Genomic DNA, 21,702 nt, shown 5'->3' on the forward strand with positions numbered 1-21,702 from the left:
CCAGGCAGTCCTGAGGAACCTCTTTTATTAAGTGGTAAGCTTTCCCTTTTTACCCTCCTTCTGTTTTTTCTGCTTGTGCTCTTTGCACATTTTTTAAGTTCATTTTCTTGCTTCTTCCTGTTTTCCTTATGTTTACAAATGTGTTTAATTTCCATTGACTGTTGATGTTAATGCTTATAATGGATGAATAAGGAATCAAGATTCAAAAAATGTGCTCATTACTGCTGGCTACTCTGATTCAAGCATGGGAATCTATGAAAGTTCCAATACTGGAGTAAGAAAACAAGTTACTCACCTGTAACTTTGGTTCTCCAGTATTGGAAACTTTCATAGATTCCCATGCAACCCACCCTCCTCCCCTGGGAAAGCTCAGCCTTCAGCAACTTAATTTATTATTTTACACTACGGCTACGAAAATCTGAGGGTCTGAGGTTATCTCAGGAAGGTTCTACAGGATGAGGCTGATCTGATTGGTTGTTCATTTTATTTGGTCTCTTTTACAAAAAGAGGTGGATATGTTACAAAACAAGAATGGGCCTAGGCCTGGTTTCTTCTTTCGTAATAGTTGCTATTTCTATTTTATGTTCTTGACGACGGGGAATGATTCAAGCAAGGGAATCTATGGAAGTTTCCAATACTGGGGAACCAAAGTTACAGGTAAGTAACTTGGGGGCATATCAGCAAGGTGAGGCGATACAATTATCGCTGCTTTTGCGGCCGTTTTCGGCCAAAAAGTGGCGATAATTTTATCGCCTAATTAGCAAGCTCACGCTAACGCGTGAAAACTTGCGTTAGCGTAGGAATTCGTAATGCCCATCTTTGCATCTCTAATGAGATGCAAAGTGGGCGTTCCTGACCTGACATGACATGACAGGAGAAATGTCGCTAAGAGACATTTCTCCTATCATCAAGCCCCACGCTATGAAGCATAGCGGCAGGAAAAGTAGCGATAACCCCTGTTATCGCTACTTTCCTTACGCCTGCTTCAGTACTGACTTAGCGATTATATCCTATGGAAGGTGGATATCATGGCTAAGTTTGTGAGTCCCTATCATCAAGCTAACGCCACATTGGCAGTTAGGCAGTTAGCGTGAGGATTTTTATCGCTTTTGAGATAAGCGCTGCTAATAGCACGCTATCTCAGCGATAAAAGTCCACGTTAGCCGGCGATTATCATCCTAGCGCTAAGTGCGCTTAGCAATAATTGTCGCCGGTTGTTGCTGATATACCCCTTGTTTTCTTATACAGTACATTTGTCTAATACACCACTTACAGAAGAGCTTACAAAATAAAGCAGAAATGGTGCCCCAGTCCTGGGATTTTTCTCTCTGTAACAACACACATATGTTTTGCACTCCATGATGTACAAAGTGAAGCTTGTAATGTGTGAGCTGTTCTGTTCTGCTTGCTGTAGCATTTGTACAGGAACATTTTGTGCTGTTTCTGGTGCCCTTCATTTTATGGTAGTTGTCTTTCTTGTTCTCCCTGGAGCTTCATATACTACTTTTCGTGCTCTCGCTTAAAGTGTTGTATCAAAAGACTTCCGGCTCTCGGCTCCCTGCTTAATTTCTGGTCTGAAACCTTGTAAATGACCCAAACTTCAACCAGTGAGGTCAACTCTACTTGCCCCGAGGCCACCCTAGTACAGAATTGTATTGCATGTCTTGCGTGCTGGGAGTGTCCTCTGAGTTCTGGTGATTTTCCCTATTGCTGCTCTCAGTGTCGGATTAGGGTCACAATTAGGCCCTGGCACCCCTTAAAAAATGGCCCACATTCCCGGATTCCACCCATTTATAAAACAGCATTTGGCTAGTCTCATTGGGCTCCTTTTTAGAGAAATGTTTGATAAATTACATATTTTAAAGCTCCTAGAGCCAGAAACATTGGTGAAAGGTAGAAACACTACCATTTGGCTGGACGAGTGAGGTGAAATAAAGTGGCCCAAAGGCCACAACTCGCAATGTGGCTATGTTTGCCATCTGCCCATTTTTTAACCAGCATTACTGGTATTTTAATGTCCTGGTCGTAGGAAAATAAAGAAAATCGTCTAATGCTGGTATTTTCTCCTCTGATCAATATGTACTCTAAAAAATAAACATAAGGTGAACAGAGTTTAAGTGGTATAAATCTGCTTTAATGATCCATGACAGATAGTTAAAATAAAAACTAAACAAAGGCAGAAAATCCAGAAGGACATATTTATTATAGTATAAAGAATCCTCTTTTATTATTATTACAGCCTTTGCAGACTCTTAAAACATGAGCAAACAGCAGATTATTTTTTATTGTAGTTTTAGCCTGAACTCAGGCCAAGGGCAGCGATTTTATGAGCACCAGTCACATTACAGAAGATCAAACTAACGTTTATATTAGGCACTGCTATTAGCCAAGCGATGAATATCCATATGTTGGGGTGGGAAGAGGGTACCAAACAAAAAAGTATGGCTACGGGATCAAGACACCACTTGAAACTTATGCAAAAGAACTACCTGAAGCCTCATGGCTAACAGATTTTTGGGCCCCTTACGTGACATACCTGTTAAGTGCAAACGCAGATGCAACTGAATAATATACAAACCCTCAGCAGGTGGGACTCAGACAGCATTTCTAAATAACTTATGCCAGAAGAATGTTAAGGTAAAGGTGGAATAATGCTCAACCAATGTTGTATCCTAATCGGAAGGGGACTAGCTATGTTGTTGTTTTCTTTAAAACAGACGTGGTAAAATAGCTGGCTCAATCAATACATATATATATATATGTCAGACAATGCAAAAAACACTGTAATGTGCACTGAACTGTATTGTAACTTGTTATGCAAACTTAATAAAAAAAATAATAATAATATTAATTTTTATTTTCGGCCTTGGGCAATTAAGTCATTTGCCCAGAATGACAGGATGTTGAGCTGAGGCTGGGGCTCGAACCTATTTCCAAATTCAGCAGCTCTGACCCATACATTACATCCTCTCAAGTTTTCTCTCTGTGAAAGACGCCTCACAGCGAGGCCTATGCAAACATACCCCCCCCACACACACACTTTAGGCCTGAAAGACTCTTGCGCTGAGGTACTAACAACAGGCCCCCAGCGGGGCCCCTTCACTTACTCTTCCACCTCCAAGTATAGCCTCAGAGCGATGGCCTGGCAGGGGAGGGGTAAAGTAAAGCACAGAGCTGCTGCTGCTGCTGCTCCAGGGGAACTAAGATGATAATGGCCCAAATGCCACATAACCTGCTCCCAGCCAGGTGCCTCAGTATAAAAGCACAGCAGGGAAGTGAGACACTGCTTCTGAGTGCCTGCCCTGGCCCCACAGGGGCCAAGCTAAAGTCTGCAGTGGCCAGAATACTGACAGAGCGACGTTGCTGCAAGCTACCGCCTACAAGCCTGCCTGCACATGATGCTGGCTCCACATTACAGTGGCCGGGCGGGGAAGAGACAATAGGGCTCTGTGGGCCGGTTGATAGAGCTAACTGAAACTGACCCACAGGTGACCCTTAGGCACCGGCCCATTGGCCAATGCCCGACTGCCCGCCTTCTCAATCCGATGCTGGCTGCTCCAATTGACTGGATCTTGGTTTGCACAGGTGGAGTCTCTGGGTGCTGCGCTGGTGTAAACTCTTGACTCAATCGTCGGTCCACCATAGGTCTGTAGGGACTCCGTGCATGCTCGTATCTCCTCAATTAGAGCAGGATGGCTGCCACTCATTTTTAACACTCAGGACCACTAGGCCGACATGGCAATCCCAGGTCGAGAAATAGTCAATGTCTGATGCAGAGAGAGAAAACGCCCTTTGACTTTGTGCAGTTGCTACTTCGTGAGTTTGTTCTTGCAAAACAAAATAATTTGCCAAGTGGGGGCATCAAACATTGCAGCTTTTCAGCCAAAGACCACTGCCTTCAGTGGAGTCACTGCAGCAGCGGATCCAATGTAGGTCACAGAGATCCCTCATGCATGGTGGGAAACTCTGAATTTAGAATTGAGATCCTGTGTTAGGGGAGCAGAGCCAGTATTCTTCTCTGAACGCGGTTGGTGGGCTGCCCACAAGGAGCTCAATGACCTGTATGTCCCCACAGTAATTTGTTACAATCTCCGTTTGATTTGTATGCTTTGAATACATACCCTGTGTGTAGATTTGTACAGCGCATTATCACCTGGGAATGTTTCCTGGCCCTGAGCAGGTGTGTGACTAGTTACACCTAGGGCCTAGTGGTACTACTTCTTGGTTTACTGTGGAGGAAAGAATTGCATTGTGGTTGGGACTGAGATTACTGTCAAAATGAAGGAATGGTAATGTAAAAGTTATTCTTATGGATACTTCCAGCTTCAGACTTCCCGACTTAGAATAACCCCCACGACCCAAAAAGGATATGGAGAATTTTGTAGCATTGTTCCTGCTCACCACTAGGTGCTCTCATGGAGCCCCCTGCTGGCACCTCGTCACCCCGAAACAGAGCCACATATAAGTACCACTCATTCATTTTGACTTCACTCATGACACAGCTATTAGCAAAGAAATCATTATCTTTTTGGCTCAGATTCTGATCCTGTGCCAGGTCAGATTGCACCCCAGGATATTGGTGATGATGACAATGATCTGCACTTCCCTCATTACACTGATGATGTCATATACATTAATATATATAATGCTAGTGGATTTGACAATCCACTGGGGCACAGCTCGACCAGTTACCTTGGTCGCCAATGGAGAAAAGTGCCTTGTTTGTAGTACTGGTTTAAAGGGTAACTGAGGTATTAGAATTGCATCTGTCTTCTACAGGCAAAGCTGGCAACAATCGGGACCGTCGTCGACGATGACAGAGTCATCGACGAAGGTATGGACATTGTCGACAGAGCCGTTGTCAAGACCGTTGTCACCACAGCAGCCAATGCCGTCGTTGTTGTGGTAGACGTGGTTGCAGTCGTCACCATGGTCGTCGTCGTCGACACCATCGTCGACGACAAAGCCACCACCGGCGTCGAAGTCGTCGACGCAGAATCCTGAAGCATTGACGCCGGAGACGAGGAAATCACTCGCCGACGGAGCCAGAAGTGAAGGAGAAGAAGACTTTGACTGTACCTTTGATGTCTTTGTCGACGGAGTCGATGACAACGTCGTCGACGAGTGAACATTCTTCACAGACTTGCCATCAGAAGAGAGAGATGAGGGCTTTTTGAAGGCTTTTGGAGCCGCTGGAAGAGAAGATGGAGAAACAGAGCTAGATTTCCTCTCAGATATTATTCCTGCTGACAGTCCTTCCCTCTCTTTTACACCTAGGTGAGGTGATTCGCCAGGACTACGCCTTTCAGACCTATGAGAGGTCTTTTTCAAGGCCTGAGAGGGACGGCCTTCAGAAGGTGAAGGAGAAGAACGAACCCTTTTCACAGACTTCCTGGAAGATGTAGCAGAGGATACCTCACCACTGTCACTGGTTCCTTACTTGACTTGAGCTTCTGGAGCCAGGTCAAGAGACGCCCCACACGTTCTCGCAAAGTCTTCGTTGAAAAAGTGCAGCATATTTTACAGTCTGCTGCCTTATGGTCTGAGTACTGACAGGAAATACAATCCTTGTGCTTGTCCTCTACATACAGTCTCTTCTTAGCACAAGTTGCACAAGCTTTAAAGAGGGCTTTCTTCTCTTTATCAGACATTTTGACACCAGTCCAAACAGGTGAAAAAACTATAGAAGTAAGGTTGACAGGAAAAAACTGAGCAGAGCTCAGTGGAGACTCCCTTGCACAACGTGCGATAGAAAATCTGAGGGTCTGAGGTTCTCTCAGGAAGGTTCTACAGGGTGAGGCTGATCTGATTGGTTGTTCATTTTATTTGGTCTCTTTTACAAAAAGAGGTGGATATGTTACAAAACTAGAATGGGCCTTGGTCTGGTTTCTTCTTTTGTAATGGATTCTATTGCTATTTTATGTATACTGGGGACTCCCATCTCAACGACGGGGAATGATTCAAGCATGGGCATCTATGAAAGTTCCAATACTACAGTAAGCAGGGAATCAGTTCAATTAAAACAGTGAATGCTGTCAGGCATTGTTTTTCTATTTCTTTGGTTAGTTGGAAAACACATTTTCAGGAAAAGGTATGTTCCAGGATCTCGCACATGCACAGAGAATTTCTACTCTTTATTAATAAAGAGAGAACCGAATGGCACCGAACACGTCTCATCAATTTAAATTTCCAACAGTGCAAACAGCGTACTTTAGAGTCTTTACAACAAAAGAGGACATGAGTTTTCACTAGCATACACTGTAGAATATTAGACGTAATGGGGGCATATTATCAAGCACGGCGTTAAAATTATCGCCGCTTTAGCAGCAGAAAACTGCCGCTACAGCGGCGATAATGGGCTTGATAATATGCCGCAGAGATTTCCAATAGAAGCCCATGTTGGCACCAGAACATGGGCTTCTATGGGAATTCTCAAGGGCATATTATCAAGCTCATTATCGCCGCTTTAGTGCCAGTTTTCTGCCGCTAAAGCGGCGATAATTTTAACGCTGTTTCTTGATAATATGCCCCATAGTTTCCTCCCAGTATTGCTTTACTTTTTACTGTACCCCAACTGTCTCAAGTATGGCCTAACACGTTCCCAAAAACCCTTTTCTTTAGAATACATGTGGAAAATAAGAATATAACTAATTACCACAAATCAAGAGTGTACATATTGTACTGTAGGGGACCGAAACAAACATTTAAACAGGCCAGTGTACTTACCTGATTTTGGATGATCGCCACCTTTCTTGGGGGAACCTGTTTAGAGTAAATAACAAGTTTAAAAGCGATACTGCATATTACAAACAAAATATATCCTTCTTCAAACATTTTCTTAAATGCAGATTCGTTACTTAGCTGATTACAAGTCTGACGGCCTGAAGACCACCAGGTTCGAGGCGATGGTGGTCTCCCCACCGCCCTATTATGGGTTGGGTAGTGGAATAGAAACAGCCCGCCACAGCTGCCAGGGAACTGCTATTTGTTGCAGTGGTGTAGGGCATCAATATGCTTGGTGCCACCAGCGCGGACCCACCAAGCATATCAGGAGTTTCCTCTCCAACAGGATTTTCATGGCGGTTGCTCCTCCATGAAAACCCTGTCACAAGGGAAACAAAGAGTGGCCTACAGAGCCCACTGTGCCTCTGCACCCTATGGATGCACACAGGGAGGCACAATATGTACTCCCCTGACTGCATTCACACCAGTTCCTGCACAACATCGACATTTCAGTCCATGGCCTGCAGGAATTTTTTGGGGTGTTTCCATTGCGGTGTCTGTTTTTAGAGGCACTGCTGTGGGTATGCCATAAAAAAGCCACCAGACAGGAGGAAACTTTTAATCTGGCAGGCGGCCTCACCATGGGTTGGTGGTGTGGTGGTGGGGCAGACCCACCGTCATGGAGCCAAACTCGTAATCGGGCCCTTAGTTATTCCTCACCTTGTGAATCTCTCTAAACACTAAACTGGATCCAGAAAATCATGTAATAGCAACAGGTGGAGCCATTGGCCTATGCTGGAACTTCAACCCACCCAACTTTAACCCACCTCTGGACATGACAACACAGAGCCGCATAAAAGTGCCATCGCAGCAAGTAGACTTCATGTAAATCATAATTTCTTTTAATGCCAAAGACATGAAAAATAGCAGACAAGTTTAATGGTAGCTGGCTGTCTGCTAAGTCTAACAAAGACGCTTATTAAATCCTGAAAATCTGTGCCGCATAAAGGGGAGGTGACAGCATGGTGAGGAATTTGCAGGTAGAGTAACCCTGAGGGTAAGTAACTTAGGGGTATATTCTCAAGAACGTGTGATAACCATCTCAAAAGTTACTTAACGCAACCCTCAACATCGCAGCCTATCGCGGGAAATTTACGCCGTGTTAACCAGGTATTCACAATATGACGGTACCATGCGATAGTCACCAGATAACATGTCAACTGTCCACGATAAAATCAATGCCACAATGCAAAAATGCAAAACGCGAACGCAAAAAAAGCTATGATGAGCCCAATCTCGATACAAAAATCAGCGAAAACCAGCTACAGGCCTGCAATTCACATGCGCCAGGCGGAAACAATCACAATAAAAGTAGAAACAAATGCCAAACAACAGCCAAGCACAATGGATGTTGCCAGAGCAAGTACAGAGAAGAACCAGAACCCCACAAGCCCCCCGGAGGACCAGCCTGGGACCTCGGGTCAGGGAAGGGCAAGGAGAAGAAGAGTAGGAAAAAGTGCTTCAGTCCGCAGGAAAACAGGATCCTGATAACGGAGGTGGTCGAACACCATCAACTACTGTTCGTCACCTCCACTGTGTCATTGGCAACAGAAAATGGACTATGGCAATCCACCGTGGACAAGGTGAATGCAGTCGGAGTGCTGAAGAGGACAATGGAAGAGGTCAAGAGGCGCTGGAATGAAGTCAAGCGCAAAACAAAGCTGAAACTCGCCAACAACCGGAAGGCAGCAATGCAGACTGGAGGTGGGAGCCTGCACCACAGGAGGAGCTGGACGACATGGAGGAAATGGTGTCCATAGTCATCAGTGGGGAGATGGTGGCTGGAGTCGGGGGACCAGACACTGCTCAACAGGACTGGACACGACGCACAATTGAGCTGAGCACATCTGCGGACAAACCATGCCCCATACCCCAACTCCCACCAAGAGAACAATATACCCAAGTATGCTACATGTCAGCACTGCACAAGCAAAGAAGTCAAAGGCACACCACGTGAAAGGGATAAGGGGAAGCAAAACAGAGCCGCAGGGGCCCCCCCCAATGCAACACACACACATAACATGCAGAGCACATCAACACTGACAACAAAGTGGCACAAACCGCAACACGTCCACAACAGAACACAGTACACAACTGGCGCACACTGGGTGTAGACACTGGCCAATCACAAGTGGCATTGCAGGGAAATGTGGTTAGACAATGCACAAGTTCAAACACACATCTGTGATGTTGTCTAAATGTCCACAGTCCTGCAGCAAATAGGCAGCCCCTCCAAAACAAAAAGAACAATTGATGGACAGAATGCAGAACAATGTCATACATTCACCCCAGTACAGAGATCTGGGCCTAAATCCATAGTTTTTTTGCTCACCATGCCATTCCAGTTTGGACCCAGCCATATGCAAATCAGTCTTGACCCTGCGCCCAATGGGAACAGTCCAGCCCGAACTGCCAGGCCAGGTCCTCCCTGGACTGGAAACAAGCATCCTAGGACCGGTTTCCGGCTTTCAGCCCTCATCAGCCAGGATAGGTTGACTCCAGTGGCATGGAGAGCACGGGACTCACGTCTGAGCATACCCGTCCCACTCGGGGTGACAAATGCAAAAAGAACAATTGATGGACAGAATGCAGAACAATGTCATACATTCACCCCAGTACAGAGATCTGGCTCTAAATCCATAGTTTTTTTGCTCACCATGCCATTCCAGTTTGGACCCAGCCATATGCAAATCAGTCTTGACCCTGCGCCCAATGGGAACAGTCCAGCCCGAACTGCCAGGCCAGGTCCTCCCTGGACTGGAAACAAGCATCCTAGGACCGGTTTCCGGCTTTCAGCCCTCATCAGCCAGGATAGCTTGACTCCAGTGGCATGGAGAGCACGGGACTCACGTCTGAGCATACCCGTCCCATTCGGGGTGACAAATGCAAAAAGAACAATTGATGTACAGAATGCAGAACAATGTCATACATTCACCCTAGTACAGAGATCTGAGCCTAAATCCATAGTTTTTTTGCTCACCATGCCATTCCAGTCTTGACCCTGCGCCCAATGGGAACAGTCCAGCCCAAACTGCCAGGCCAGGTCCTCCCTGGACTGGAAACAAGCATCCTAGGACCGGTTTCTGGCTTTCAGCCCACATCAGCCAGGATAGCTTGACTCCAGTGGCATGGAGAGCACGGGACTCTTGTCTAAGCATACCCGTACCACTCGGGGTGACAAATGCAGAAAGAACAATTGATGGACAGAATGCAGAACAATGTCATACATTCACCCCAGTACAGAAATCTGCGCCTAAATCCATCGTTTTTTTGCTCACCATGCCATTCCAGTTTGGATCCAGCAATTTGCAAATCAGTCTTGACCCTGCACCCAACGGGGACAAGCCAATCCGAACTGCCAGGCCAGGTCCTTCTTGGACTGGAAACAAGCATCCTAGGACTGATTTTGGGCTTTCAGCCCTCATCAGCCAGGACAGCTTGACTCCAGTGGCATGGAGAGCACGGGACTCACATCTGAGCATACCCGTCCCACTCGAGGTGACAAATGCAAAAAGAACAATTGATGGACAGAATGCAGAACAATGTCATACATTCACCCCAGTACATAGATCTGGGCCTAAATCCATTGTTTCTTTGATCACCACGCCATTCCAGTTTGGACCCAGCCATATGCAAATCAGTCTTGACCCTGCGCCCAATGGGAACAGTCCAGCCCGAACTGCCAGGCCAGGTCCTCCCTGGACTGGAAACAAGCATCCTAGGACCGGTTTCGGGCTTTCAACCCTCATCAGCCAGGATAGCTTGACTTCAGTGGCATGGAGAGCAAGGGATTCACGTCTGAGCATACCCGTCCCACACGGGGTGACAAATGCAAAAAGAACAATTGGTGGACAGAATGCAGAACAATTTCATACATTCTCCCCAGTACAGAGATCTGGGCCCAAATCCATTGTTTTTTTGCAAACCATGCCATTCCAGTTTGGACCCAGCCATATGCAAATCAGTCTTGACCCTGCGCCCAATGGGAACAGTCCAGCCGAATTGCCAAGCCAGGTCCTCCCTGGAATGGAAACAAGCATCCTAGGACCGTTTTGGGGCTTTCAGCACTCATCAGCCAGGATAGCTTGACTCCAGTGGCATGGAGAGCACGGGACTCACATCTGAGGATACCCGTCCCACTCGGGTGACAAATGCAATAAGAACAATTGATGGACAGAATGCAGAACAATGTCATACATTCAACCCAGTACATAGATCTGGGCCTAAATCCATTGTTTCTTTGATCACCATGCCATTGCAGTTTGGACCCAACAATATGCAAATCAGTCTTGACCCTGCGCCCAATGGGAACAGTCCATCCCGAACTGCCAGGGCAGGTCCTCCCTGGACTGGAAACAAGCATCTTAGGACCGGTTTCAGGCTTTCAGCCCTAGTCAGCCAGGATAACTTGACTCTAGTGGCATGGAGAGCACGGAACTTACATCTGAGCATACCTGTCCCACTCGGGGTGACAAATGGAAAAAGAACATTTGATGGACAGAATGCAGAACAATGTCGTAGATTCACCCCAGTACAGAGATCTGGGACTAAATCCATCGTTTTTTTGCTCACCATGCCATTCCAGTTTGGACCCAGCCATATGCAAATCAGTCTTGACCCAGCACCCAATGGGAACAGTCCAGCCCGAACTGCCAGGCCAGGTCCTCCCTGGACTGGAAACAAGAGATACATGCACTGCCTTTAGGTCGAGGAAGTGGGCAAACACCAAATGGGCTGCGGTCTTTTTTAAGAGGGAGGAGTGTCCAAAGTGCCACCCTCACAGTCTTAAAGACTACCAGCTTTGCCTGGGGATAAGCAGCACATGTGTGGTGGTGGCAACATACTGTGTAGTGATCAGTAAAAATGAACAGGCCCCTTCTTATCTCTTTACCTGGGGCGAGGCCTAGAGGCTCACTCATTTAAAGTTCTGCTACTATGTGCTTAACTCACACTTTGCTATATTCGTTTTGGAGATTAGTGCTGAGCAGTACGTGTGTGCTTTATGCATGTGTTGGATGTCTGAGTGCCTGTGAATAGCACAATGCATGGGAGATTCTGGGTTCCATTTTGCGGGGCCCAGGGCTCACCGAATGAACAATAGAAGGTATCAGAATCCTCCCATTCAGATTTGTGGATTGTTGCATTCCTGTGAGCTTTGTGGTAAACACTGGAGAAAGAGAGAGTCAGGCTCTTCAGTATACTTCAAAGGGGATTTAGAGAGGCCACTGAGAAGGGGCTGGGCAACTCTCAGGAAGGAGATGGGGCTCATAGGAAAATAATGAGGAGCAGGGATGAGGCTCTGGGCTAGCGTTTGGATACATATATCCCTATGGCTGACATCCAGGTGTGCCTGTGTTGTGGGGCTATCAGATTTAGATTTGCTTCTGCGGTGAAAGACTGCTTTCTGAAGGAAGGGCAGGGCAGAGGAAAATGCACTTCTAAGGGAAGCGGGTCCTCAACACAAACTTCAAAGACTCAGACTCTAAATCACAATTGGTTTCTGAATATGGATTCGAGGAAGGGGAGCTTGAGTCCTCCGAAATTGTCAGCAGTAAAGCAGAAAGTCAGACTGCGAGGAGGAGAAGCTCTGGAAACATCTGTCTGTGACCAGAACTGGGGGTCAAGGCCTGCAAGTCTCCTAGCTGAGCAAGGGGATATCACTCTGGGAATCCAAGAACATCTGTTGCTTGAGCCTGGAGCACCCGTGCCTGCCTGCCCTGACAAGTATGCACTGTGAGAGCATTAAAGAGAGGTTGGTCTAGAAGGGGAGCCAGGCAACTGGATCCTGGAGGGTTTCTTTATGAGGCTCCGTTTTATCATAGCCAGGGATGGGTCAGGGCCACAATCAAAGCCAAAGAGCCATCTGCTGGCAAACAGGGGTTATTGTCATAGTTTCCAGATCCTGTATGGTGCCTGAAGACTAGCTATGCCAAGCAAGGCCACCCTGCGTGGTCCTGTGTGGGTTAGCAAATTCAGAGTAAAATAAAACAGCGTTAATCATTGCCTCGCATCACTCTGCGTTGTGAAGGCGTTCCATGGGTGGAGTGAGTGCATTCCCTTTCATCCACTAGGGTATTTTAGCACATTCCCAGAATGACTTAGGGTAATAACCTTGGAAAAGCATCACAATTCTACACCAATCTCAACAGAGGCATAATGAGGAGAAATATGTTTATTACTCTTTGTTATTTCCTCTTTCTATGTATGCTGCATTCTGCAGTACATATAGAAAGTGTCCCTTCCTACACAAAAACAACACAGCCTGTAACGCAGGCATTCTTGCACCATGGGTGCACCGTGGTGCAAGGGTGCCTGTGCTGGCACTAGAAAGCACTCAAGGTGGCAGCACAGAGAGAGAGCAGGAATGCACCATATCTTGGTAAATATGGTGCATTTCTGCTTTCTCCATTTGTTCGAAATGCAGAAAGTTGTCTTGTTGTGTTGTGTCAAATGTTAGTATATCTGTCCCCTGGTCTAGAATATTGGTGATCAACAGGAAACATCAGGTGCATGTCAGAGTACTTGTAACATTGGTCTCCATCAACAGACAACAGATTGATCAGAAAGTTTTAAAACTTTGTTTGAACCTAAAGGCTAACATAGGCTTTCCCTTAAAGCAGAAAAATAATACTGTTCAGCTGATGAAGTTAGATGATGTAATTTTTGCTGATGTTAAACCTTGTGGAGGGAAGAAACTTAGAAAGGGCCCAACTCAGTGGCTACTTTTGCCGTCAGCTGAGAGTCATGCGGATAAGACTAAGGCACCACAAAGGACTGGTCTGAGGCCAGTGTTGTACTGTTAATAATGAATATGCTTGGTGTCGAAATTCCTGACTAATCATGTGTTTTTCTCTTCACAGAAAGCACCCCCAGGGAATATGGGTGCCAACATACAATTTACCTTCTGGTGGCAAAGTCTACTATATAAGACTGACATAGAGGTCCCCTCTGTTAAAATCTCAATTAAGCCTGAGCAGTGAACTCTGCGCCATTCGGGGAGATTGTTGAGTGTATCGCACTCCGCGTTCCATTGAGCATATGAGTTTTTTCCCTCGCTCGTGCTTGCCAATGGTAAGTGCAAGCAAGGAAAATCCAGCGCTAGACCACTTCACAGCAACATTTCTCAAAGTGGGCGGGCGCGGATGGTCGCTACAGCTCACGTTGAGAAACCGTCTGTTCGCATTGAGGAAGCTGCAGCTTGAGTGCAACTTATGCTCAAGAGGCAGAAAGAAGCAGCACCATCTTGTACTGTGCGAGATGCCATTCATGCTGATTTTACACCACAGGACCAACACCCAGCACAACAAATCTGTGCGAACTGCGCGGGGTAACCCACTTTGCCACTGTAGAACTCTGCGTAGCTTAGCAGAGTTTTTTTGTTACTTCGCGGAGTTCCGCGGAGTGGAAGTCTGTGAACTCCATCCAGGCTTAATCTCAACATAGAAAACACGGAACACTGTACAAAAGGAGGACCCAGGGCCCCTTTGCTATCAAAAATGTCACATTAGGGTTGAAAAGTGGTCTCACCAACTCACTGGGGCAATTATTGCTAACTGAAGGTTGCAGTCTGTGGGCCCGATTCACAGAACTAACTTAAGACATAACTCTAAACTTACTACCATTTTGGTATTCACAGAAGGCACTTATTCATTTTGATATTCACAAAAGGCACTTACGCATTTCGGTATTCACAGAAGTTAGTAGTCCTAACTTTAGGACTCCTAAATGCCTTCTGTGAATATCGAAACTCTTAAAGTTAGGATTTTTCTCAGTTTAGGCGTAGTAAAGTTAGGACTCCTAACTTTAGGACTCCTAAACGCCTTCTGTGAATACCGAAAGTCTTAAAGTTAGGATTTTTCTCAGTTTAGGAGTAGTAAAGTTAGGACTCCTAACTTTAGGACTCCTAAATGCCTTCTGTAGATACCAAAAGTCTTAAAGTTAGGATTTTTCTCAGTTTAGGAGTAGTTAGGACCTTGCACATCGTGTTCAGACTAAACTCCAGGGGCCCGATTCACAGAACAAACTTAAGACAAAATCCTAAACTTAGTACCATTTTGGTATTCACAGAATGCACTTACTACTTCTGGTATTCACAGAATGAACTTACTACTTTTGCTATTCACAGAATGAACTTAGTACTTTTGCTATTCACGGAATGGATTTACGACTACTAAACTTACGTCCGCACTCGGGCCGGAAATTCCGGCCCAGAGGCGGAGCTTCCGGCCCGGAGGCGGGGCTTCCGGGCCGGAGGCGGAGCTTCCGGCCCGGAGGTGGAGATTTCAGCCATAACTAAATCTCCGCCACCGGCCGGAATCCCCACCTCCGGGCTAGAAGCTCCGCCTCCGGCCCGGAAGCTCCGCCTCCGGCCCGGAAGCCCCGCCTACAGGCCGGAAGCTCCGCCTCCGGGCCGGAATTTCCGGCCCAAGTGCGGACGTAAGTTTAGTAGTCGTAAATCCAGTCTGTGAATAGCAAAAGTACTAAGTTCATTCTGTGAATAGCAAAAGTAGTAAGTTCATTCTGTGAATACCAGAAGTACTAGGTGCATTCTGTGAATACCAGAATGGTACTAAGTTTAGGATTTAGTCTTAAGTTTGTTCTGTGAATCGGGCCCCAGGAACTTAGCAGAGAATGCGAAAAGCAGACTAGTTCTCATGTGGAAGGCATAAATAGAGTCTTGCAAAATAAAGAGCATGTAGTAATGTACGCAAAAGCAGTATCGTGGCAGCAAAGCTCATGCTAACTTAGCAATGTCGACAATTACCCTAACGGCCATATAACAGCCTCCCCTTGGTAAGGTCACAGTATATAGACAAAGGACCAAAACAGAGTTCAAAAGGCAAGCAGAGTTCAAAAGTGTTAGAGAAAACCAGATTGGAAAACATTAAAAAATAATTTTTAATTTTTTTTGACGAGCAAAAGAGCATTGTCTCCAGGAAAATAGTATAATGAAGGAGGTGGTAAATCCATCAAAGTACGTGATATTTAGAATGCAATGCCCTCCAAAAGATCAATCCCTATCGTTAGTAGAAAAGCGGGATGCCATCCAATCAAGTGGGTCACAGGAACAAACGTGCTCCTTGTAATCTGAAGCCTCCAGAAGCATAATCGGCCAACTTGCGTGATATTTGATGAAACTTTGATGCAAAAGTTCTGCGCAGCCGCACAGATATACCATTCACCCAATACTCCACGCGCTGCTGCAGACATCATACGGCCATCCCCAGAACAAGCCTGGTCATGAGCCATTAACTGGTTAAAATCCGGGACTGGACATGAGATATTGGAGAGGCATAAATCTATACCCCAATAGAAGGGGCATCGCCTACAGTAGAAAACTGGTTGCAGGCAAGTAAAGAAAGCAAAGCGAAAAGTTAATACATAACTCACGCCAAGCGTTGCTAATGGCAAACATCCAAAAACCTGTTGCATTTGATCACGGTACAGCTGCAATTGGCCTGGTCTGTGCATTAACACAAGATGAGCAGCCATTGCACAGCAGAAATGGAAGAAGCAGGATTTCGCCAGCAAACACTAGTAATAAAGGGAATCCTCCGAAGACGCTGGAAAAATTAATTTTTTATTTGACTCATTTATGAGGCATATGTAAGAGGAATACAAGATTCATTCATTAGAATAGCCAGGTCTTGAGCAACTTTTTGAATTGTAGAAAGTTTGGGCAGGCACGAATATGTTCAGGGAGCTCGTTCCAATGTTTAGGGGCCAGATAAGAAAATGCACGACCTCCCATTTTGACTTTCCTAATTCTCCTGCAACATAGCAGGCTGCGATTACTGGATCTAAGTAGTCGCCCAGGTTGCTACCGTTCAATTTTATTAGCCAGATAAGCCGGGCCCATGCCATGGAGGGACTTAAAGATCAGGCAGAGTAGCTTGAAGATGGCTTGTTTCCTCACAGGAAGCCAGTGTAAAAGGTGCAGGAGAGGGCGGGAGGGAGTTCGTGCTGGTTTCTTAAGGGCAAGACGGGCTGCGGTATTTTGCACCACCTGCAGCTTGGATAGCAGGTCTTCCCTAATTCCTACCAACAAGAAATTGCCATAATCAAGGCGACTGATAAGAAGCGACTGGATGAGGGCCTTTCTGGCGTTCAATGGAATCCAGGGGAAGATCTTACAGAGTAACAGCAAGGTCCCGTAACAGGTACCTGCGAGAGTTTTCACCTGATCTTCCATTGAAAGCTTATTGTCTATTCTGACCCCTAGGTTTTTAGCCCACCCTCTACGGGCAGGTGCTTCTCCTAATTCTGTCGGCCAGCAGTCAGCGCTCCACAGCTCTTCTGCCTTGCCGAACAACAAAATCTCCGTTTTAGAGGAGTTAAGTTGCAGGAAGTTCTTCCTCATCCAGCTAGCAATGCTTGTCATAAAAGTAATAAACTTTGATTTGGTTACAGCGGGGTTGTTCTCTATGTGTACTATAAGCTGCGTATCATCAGCATAGGAAATGGTTTCAAACCCGTAATTTCTGATGATAGAGGCCAAGGGGGCAAAATAAAGATTGAACAGCGTGTGGCTCAATACAGAGCCTTGTGGAACCCCCTTGTCCACCACAGTTGTCTGAGATACATATGAGTCCAACTGGACACATTGTGTTTTGTCGGACAGGTAACTCTGAATCCAGTCAAAGGCCAGGCCTCTGACACCAATCTCTCGAAGCCTGTTCAACAGGATACGATGAGAGATGTTGTCAAAGGCTGCCGACAGGTCAAGCAGCACTAACATGACTGTAGAGTCCCTGTCCAATGACATCCTGAGCGTGTCCATAACCTCTAGTAGAGCGGCCTCGGTGCTATGAGATGAACGGAAGCCGGACTGGGATGGATCTAGTATTTTGTTGTGTTCTAAATTAGAATGAATAAAAGCCGGCATTACTCTAAATATCGTCTGAAAAGAAGCCCCAAAGCCGGATCCCACAAGCTTAAAAAAATGTGCAAGGCCTTTAGCGTCAGACGCATTAAATATTTTATGTATAAGCTCCCCAAAGTGAAGTGAGAGGTTAGTGTTTAGAATTGACTGAATCTCGCTAGATGTTCTAGCCACCTGTAACTCGAAGGTCTCTTCGAGCCAAAGTGAGAGCCACTTCTTGTCAGAATAATAGCGCTTTGAGGCTGCTTAATTTGTTGAAATCTGTTTTCAAAGTCGGAATGGAAGGCCAAATGGAACTATCTACATTCCCATGTGGGGGCGGAAAAAGCACATTGATACAACAAGTAACGCGTTGTGAAACTGCTACTAAATACGTGATTCCTGCCCGTAAACCACAGCAGTCTTGGTTGTTTAAAATAAGATAACTGCCGTCGGTAAGCAAAGTAAAAGCGGGAATTATTGATGGGACTGGAGTGCCATTCAAAAAACAAGAAAGGTTAGGTGCAGGTATATTACAAGTGCCGTGCAATTTAATGTGTTTACAAACTAGTGAATGTCCTACTGTGGAATCGCAGTCCTCCCATATTAGGAAAACCTCTTTATCTTCCCTTTGACACCTGTAAGTGATAGGTTGGGACCACAATTCACGAAGAAATGCACTACCCAGGAATTCAAAGTGGCCGATCAGAAAATGTTGCATACATGATATAAATTGAAACAGCGAGCATAGGAGAGAAATAACCCCATGAATTAACCAAACAGCTGAATCCGTCTCTGCCACAGAGAACGGCAAGGGCTCCAATTGTTCAATGTGCAACAGTGTATATGTGGCATCTTTCATGGACATATACCTCTGTTTATCAGTCAGATTAAATGGTAGAAACAAAGCAGAAGTATTCAAATAATCCCAAGGGACTTTTCCCATTTTAAGAGTCTCTATCGTCCATGCAAGCTGCATAACTGATCGCAATTGATTTTGACTATGATATAACACAGATACATCATTCTGAACAATATCAATAACAGATGAAACAATATTATCCAAGGTATAAATACGTGAAGAAAGTGTATTGATGCAAATGTCGACCACGGCAAGGACTTTTTCTAAATTGGCTTGATCAATTTGGCGCAAACGAAGCTCTGCTTTTATCTGCAACAGTTTCCAAACTTCATTGTAAGCTTCATTGATAAACCATAGTGTTGATAATAGAATAAATCAGCATAATTGGCAGAATTAAAATACAAATCTTCAGCATCAAATGCAGCATAATACTTTAAATCAGAAAACAACTAATGTACTGCTTGCACATCCCAATCATCAGAATGTATGTCCCGTGTTACCACATCTCCTAATGAGACGCGTAACACGTATAGCAACCTGAGTACATCTGTCGAATTTTGAAAGCTACTTTATCCCAAACTATGCCAACAGCACCCAGGAAAGCTGAAATGTTCACAAGAGTCTGATCACGTTTCATGATATGGGACGATGTGTGTGGGGCCAGAACTTCATCGACAAAGTTCACAGCAGAGCGTTCTGGCAAATAATGACCATTGATGAGTAAAACGAATACTGTCTCAAATTCAATTGACATGAAGAGGAAAATCAGGATAAGCACCAACCAGATGTAGGTCCATGGGGGGACCAGGTAAATATTTTTGAACCATGAGATGAAAACACTTAATTTAGTCGGTGGAATAGCCAAACTGGAAGACGAGGAGGATGAGTCATAAGAGAAGCTGGCATGGTCCCCAAAATAACTGCTTGCACCCAATGGTATTAGAGGTATTAGAGGTGAGTCGGATGTATCAGCGTGGTGTTGTCGAAGACTGCTCGGCACTTCCCTTTGGCACTCATCTGTGGGATATGTATACTCGAAATCTGCGGTGGAAGAGGATGGAGGCAGGACAGGCAAAAGGTCAATAGTAGTCTCCATTGCGCCCTCACCAGTACGAGCTTTAGACGTCAAGTTGTTCTACTGTGGCTCTACAAGCTTTCACCATATTGAATTAAGGCAGGTAGATACAAAATCTTATACAGAGGGACACGCTTGCCTTCTGAACTACTTGTGCTATACATGGGAAAGGATTGCTTGTCATAATCCTGAGAGAAGCCTTGAGAAAGTACAGGAGGACGAAACACGTGCCGGCTGCCGTTTTCTCTCTATAATGGAATAAATGCAATTGACCAGACACTTCAACAGATGTGGATCAATTATTGGATGACCGTAAAAGAAACTTCACCTATTGGTTGTGTTTTTTTCGCTACATTACTAACTAAGGATAAAAGTGACAGTGTTTTGGTGTGCTTTGGTGCATATGTTGGACATTTGTAGCTAGACTGCTTTTCGCAGGTCTAGTGGACTTATACCCAAGGTGGGTGGGTATTGCAGCACCATGGGAGCACCCTTGTAAATTGATGAGCTGCAAATTGAATGTTGAGATACGAATAATTGACATATAGATGTGCAGATCTGGAAGCATATCCACCGTTTGCACATGTGAACCTGCATCAGGTACTCCGTATTGAGTTAAATAAGCCCTGAGCGGTGCGCGGTTAGGAGCTGTTATGGCAACCACCATAATGAATAAAAGAGAATAATAACCTATGCGTGGCAGAAAGAGAAACACCTTTTAAAATGTCAAGCTTGAACAAACCTATAAATCATCAATATAGGAGGTTACACCGTCACAACCATCTCCAGAAACAGAAGTGGCAGAGTCACTGTAATAGTTTAAAATATTTATTTTAACTATCATGCTCTTGAATGCAGTATACAAGCTACTACCAGCAGCAAAATGCATAAACTCAGAACAATTAGCATTGTTACAATTCCATAGAATATGAAGGGGGATGTCACTATATATAGAGAGTGGAAAAGGGATGATAAGGCCTAACCACCCTCCCCTTGACTGGAAGAAGTTTATTATATAAAAGAAGATCTCTGGACTTTGTCAGCAGACCCCATACCAAAAGCCTAGATGGAAGGTTTACATCATAGGAACAGCATAGCTCTTCTCCATGGAAAGGGCTCTCTCCAAGTGTGTGTTAAAACAACATGCATCCACGTAATATCAAACCACGAGTCTCCAGCATTGCAGCTGTGTGTAGCATGTTTCGTCTAGGTGGTGGGGACTGACCAGAACAGAATAAGAAGGGGCATTGATTATCAACTTTGCACATCGTGTTTAGACTAAACCCCAGGAACTTAGCAGAGAACGCGAAAAGCAGACAATTCTCATGTGGAAGGCATAAACAGAGATTTGCAAAATAAAGAGCATGTAGTAACGTGCGCAAAAGCAGTATCATGGCAGCAAAGCTCATGCTAACTTAGCAATGTCGACAATGACCCTAACAGCTCTACAACAATGGTTTGGAGTTCTTCTATGAGTATTTGTTTTCTGTGTGCTGATAGAGGTGGGCGAGCCAGCAAATTAACAGAGAGAGCTGAGCTAGAGGCAATTCTATGGTCAACCTTGGCTTTAAGAGCCCTAATATGAGCTGAACTGATTACATAATTCCAATGTAAATCGTACAACAAATACCACACAAACATATAATGATGTTAAAATATTTAAAAGTATATTTTTGTGGAGTCGTTTCACTATAGAGCATTAGATTGTAGCACTACATTTAGTGGCATTTATTATAAGTGATATTTTCCAAGCTTCAACTTAAAAACATTCATGCCCCCAACACACTAACATGAGGATATTGCTGATTCAGAATGCAAGTCTGTTGTTATGTGCCTGTGAATCGTGGCATAGGTTGCTATTATAGGCAGACCAAGATTATAGGTTACAACTCTTTGAGTAGTTGTAGGAGGCTGGCTTAGTATATGGTGCACACTTATTTAAGTGATACACTTTGTACTAATCCAGACAAACCTTATGGTGATTTTAGTGGCCTTTGATAACCATAAAGCTGTCAATGTGGTAGCTGTAGACAGCAGCCTTCAGGCTTACCTTGAAGGAGTGTAAAGCAGCTCATTTTACCAACTTTAATCTGTAGTGCAGGTTAGATGAAAAGAAACCAC

The 21,702-nt window shown here is 45.1% G+C and overlaps 1 protein-coding gene across 1 annotated transcript in view; it reads right to left on the minus strand.

Moving 5' to 3' along the window:
• Positions 1 to 21,702, minus strand: part of LOC146830356 (uncharacterized) — a 993,685-nt gene that overhangs the window by 513,484 nt on the left and 458,499 nt on the right. The window contains exon 8 of the mRNA XM_085603721.1: positions 6,727 to 6,762. Coding sequence (XP_085459847.1) covers positions 6,727 to 6,762 — 36 coding nt within the window. The remainder of the gene's footprint in view (positions 1 to 6,726; positions 6,763 to 21,702) is intronic.

Source organism: Triturus cristatus, chromosome 5_1, assembly GCF_964204655.1.
Source record: "Triturus cristatus chromosome 5_1, aTriCri1.1, whole genome shotgun sequence".
NCBI lineage: Eukaryota > Metazoa > Chordata > Amphibia > Caudata > Salamandridae > Triturus > Triturus cristatus.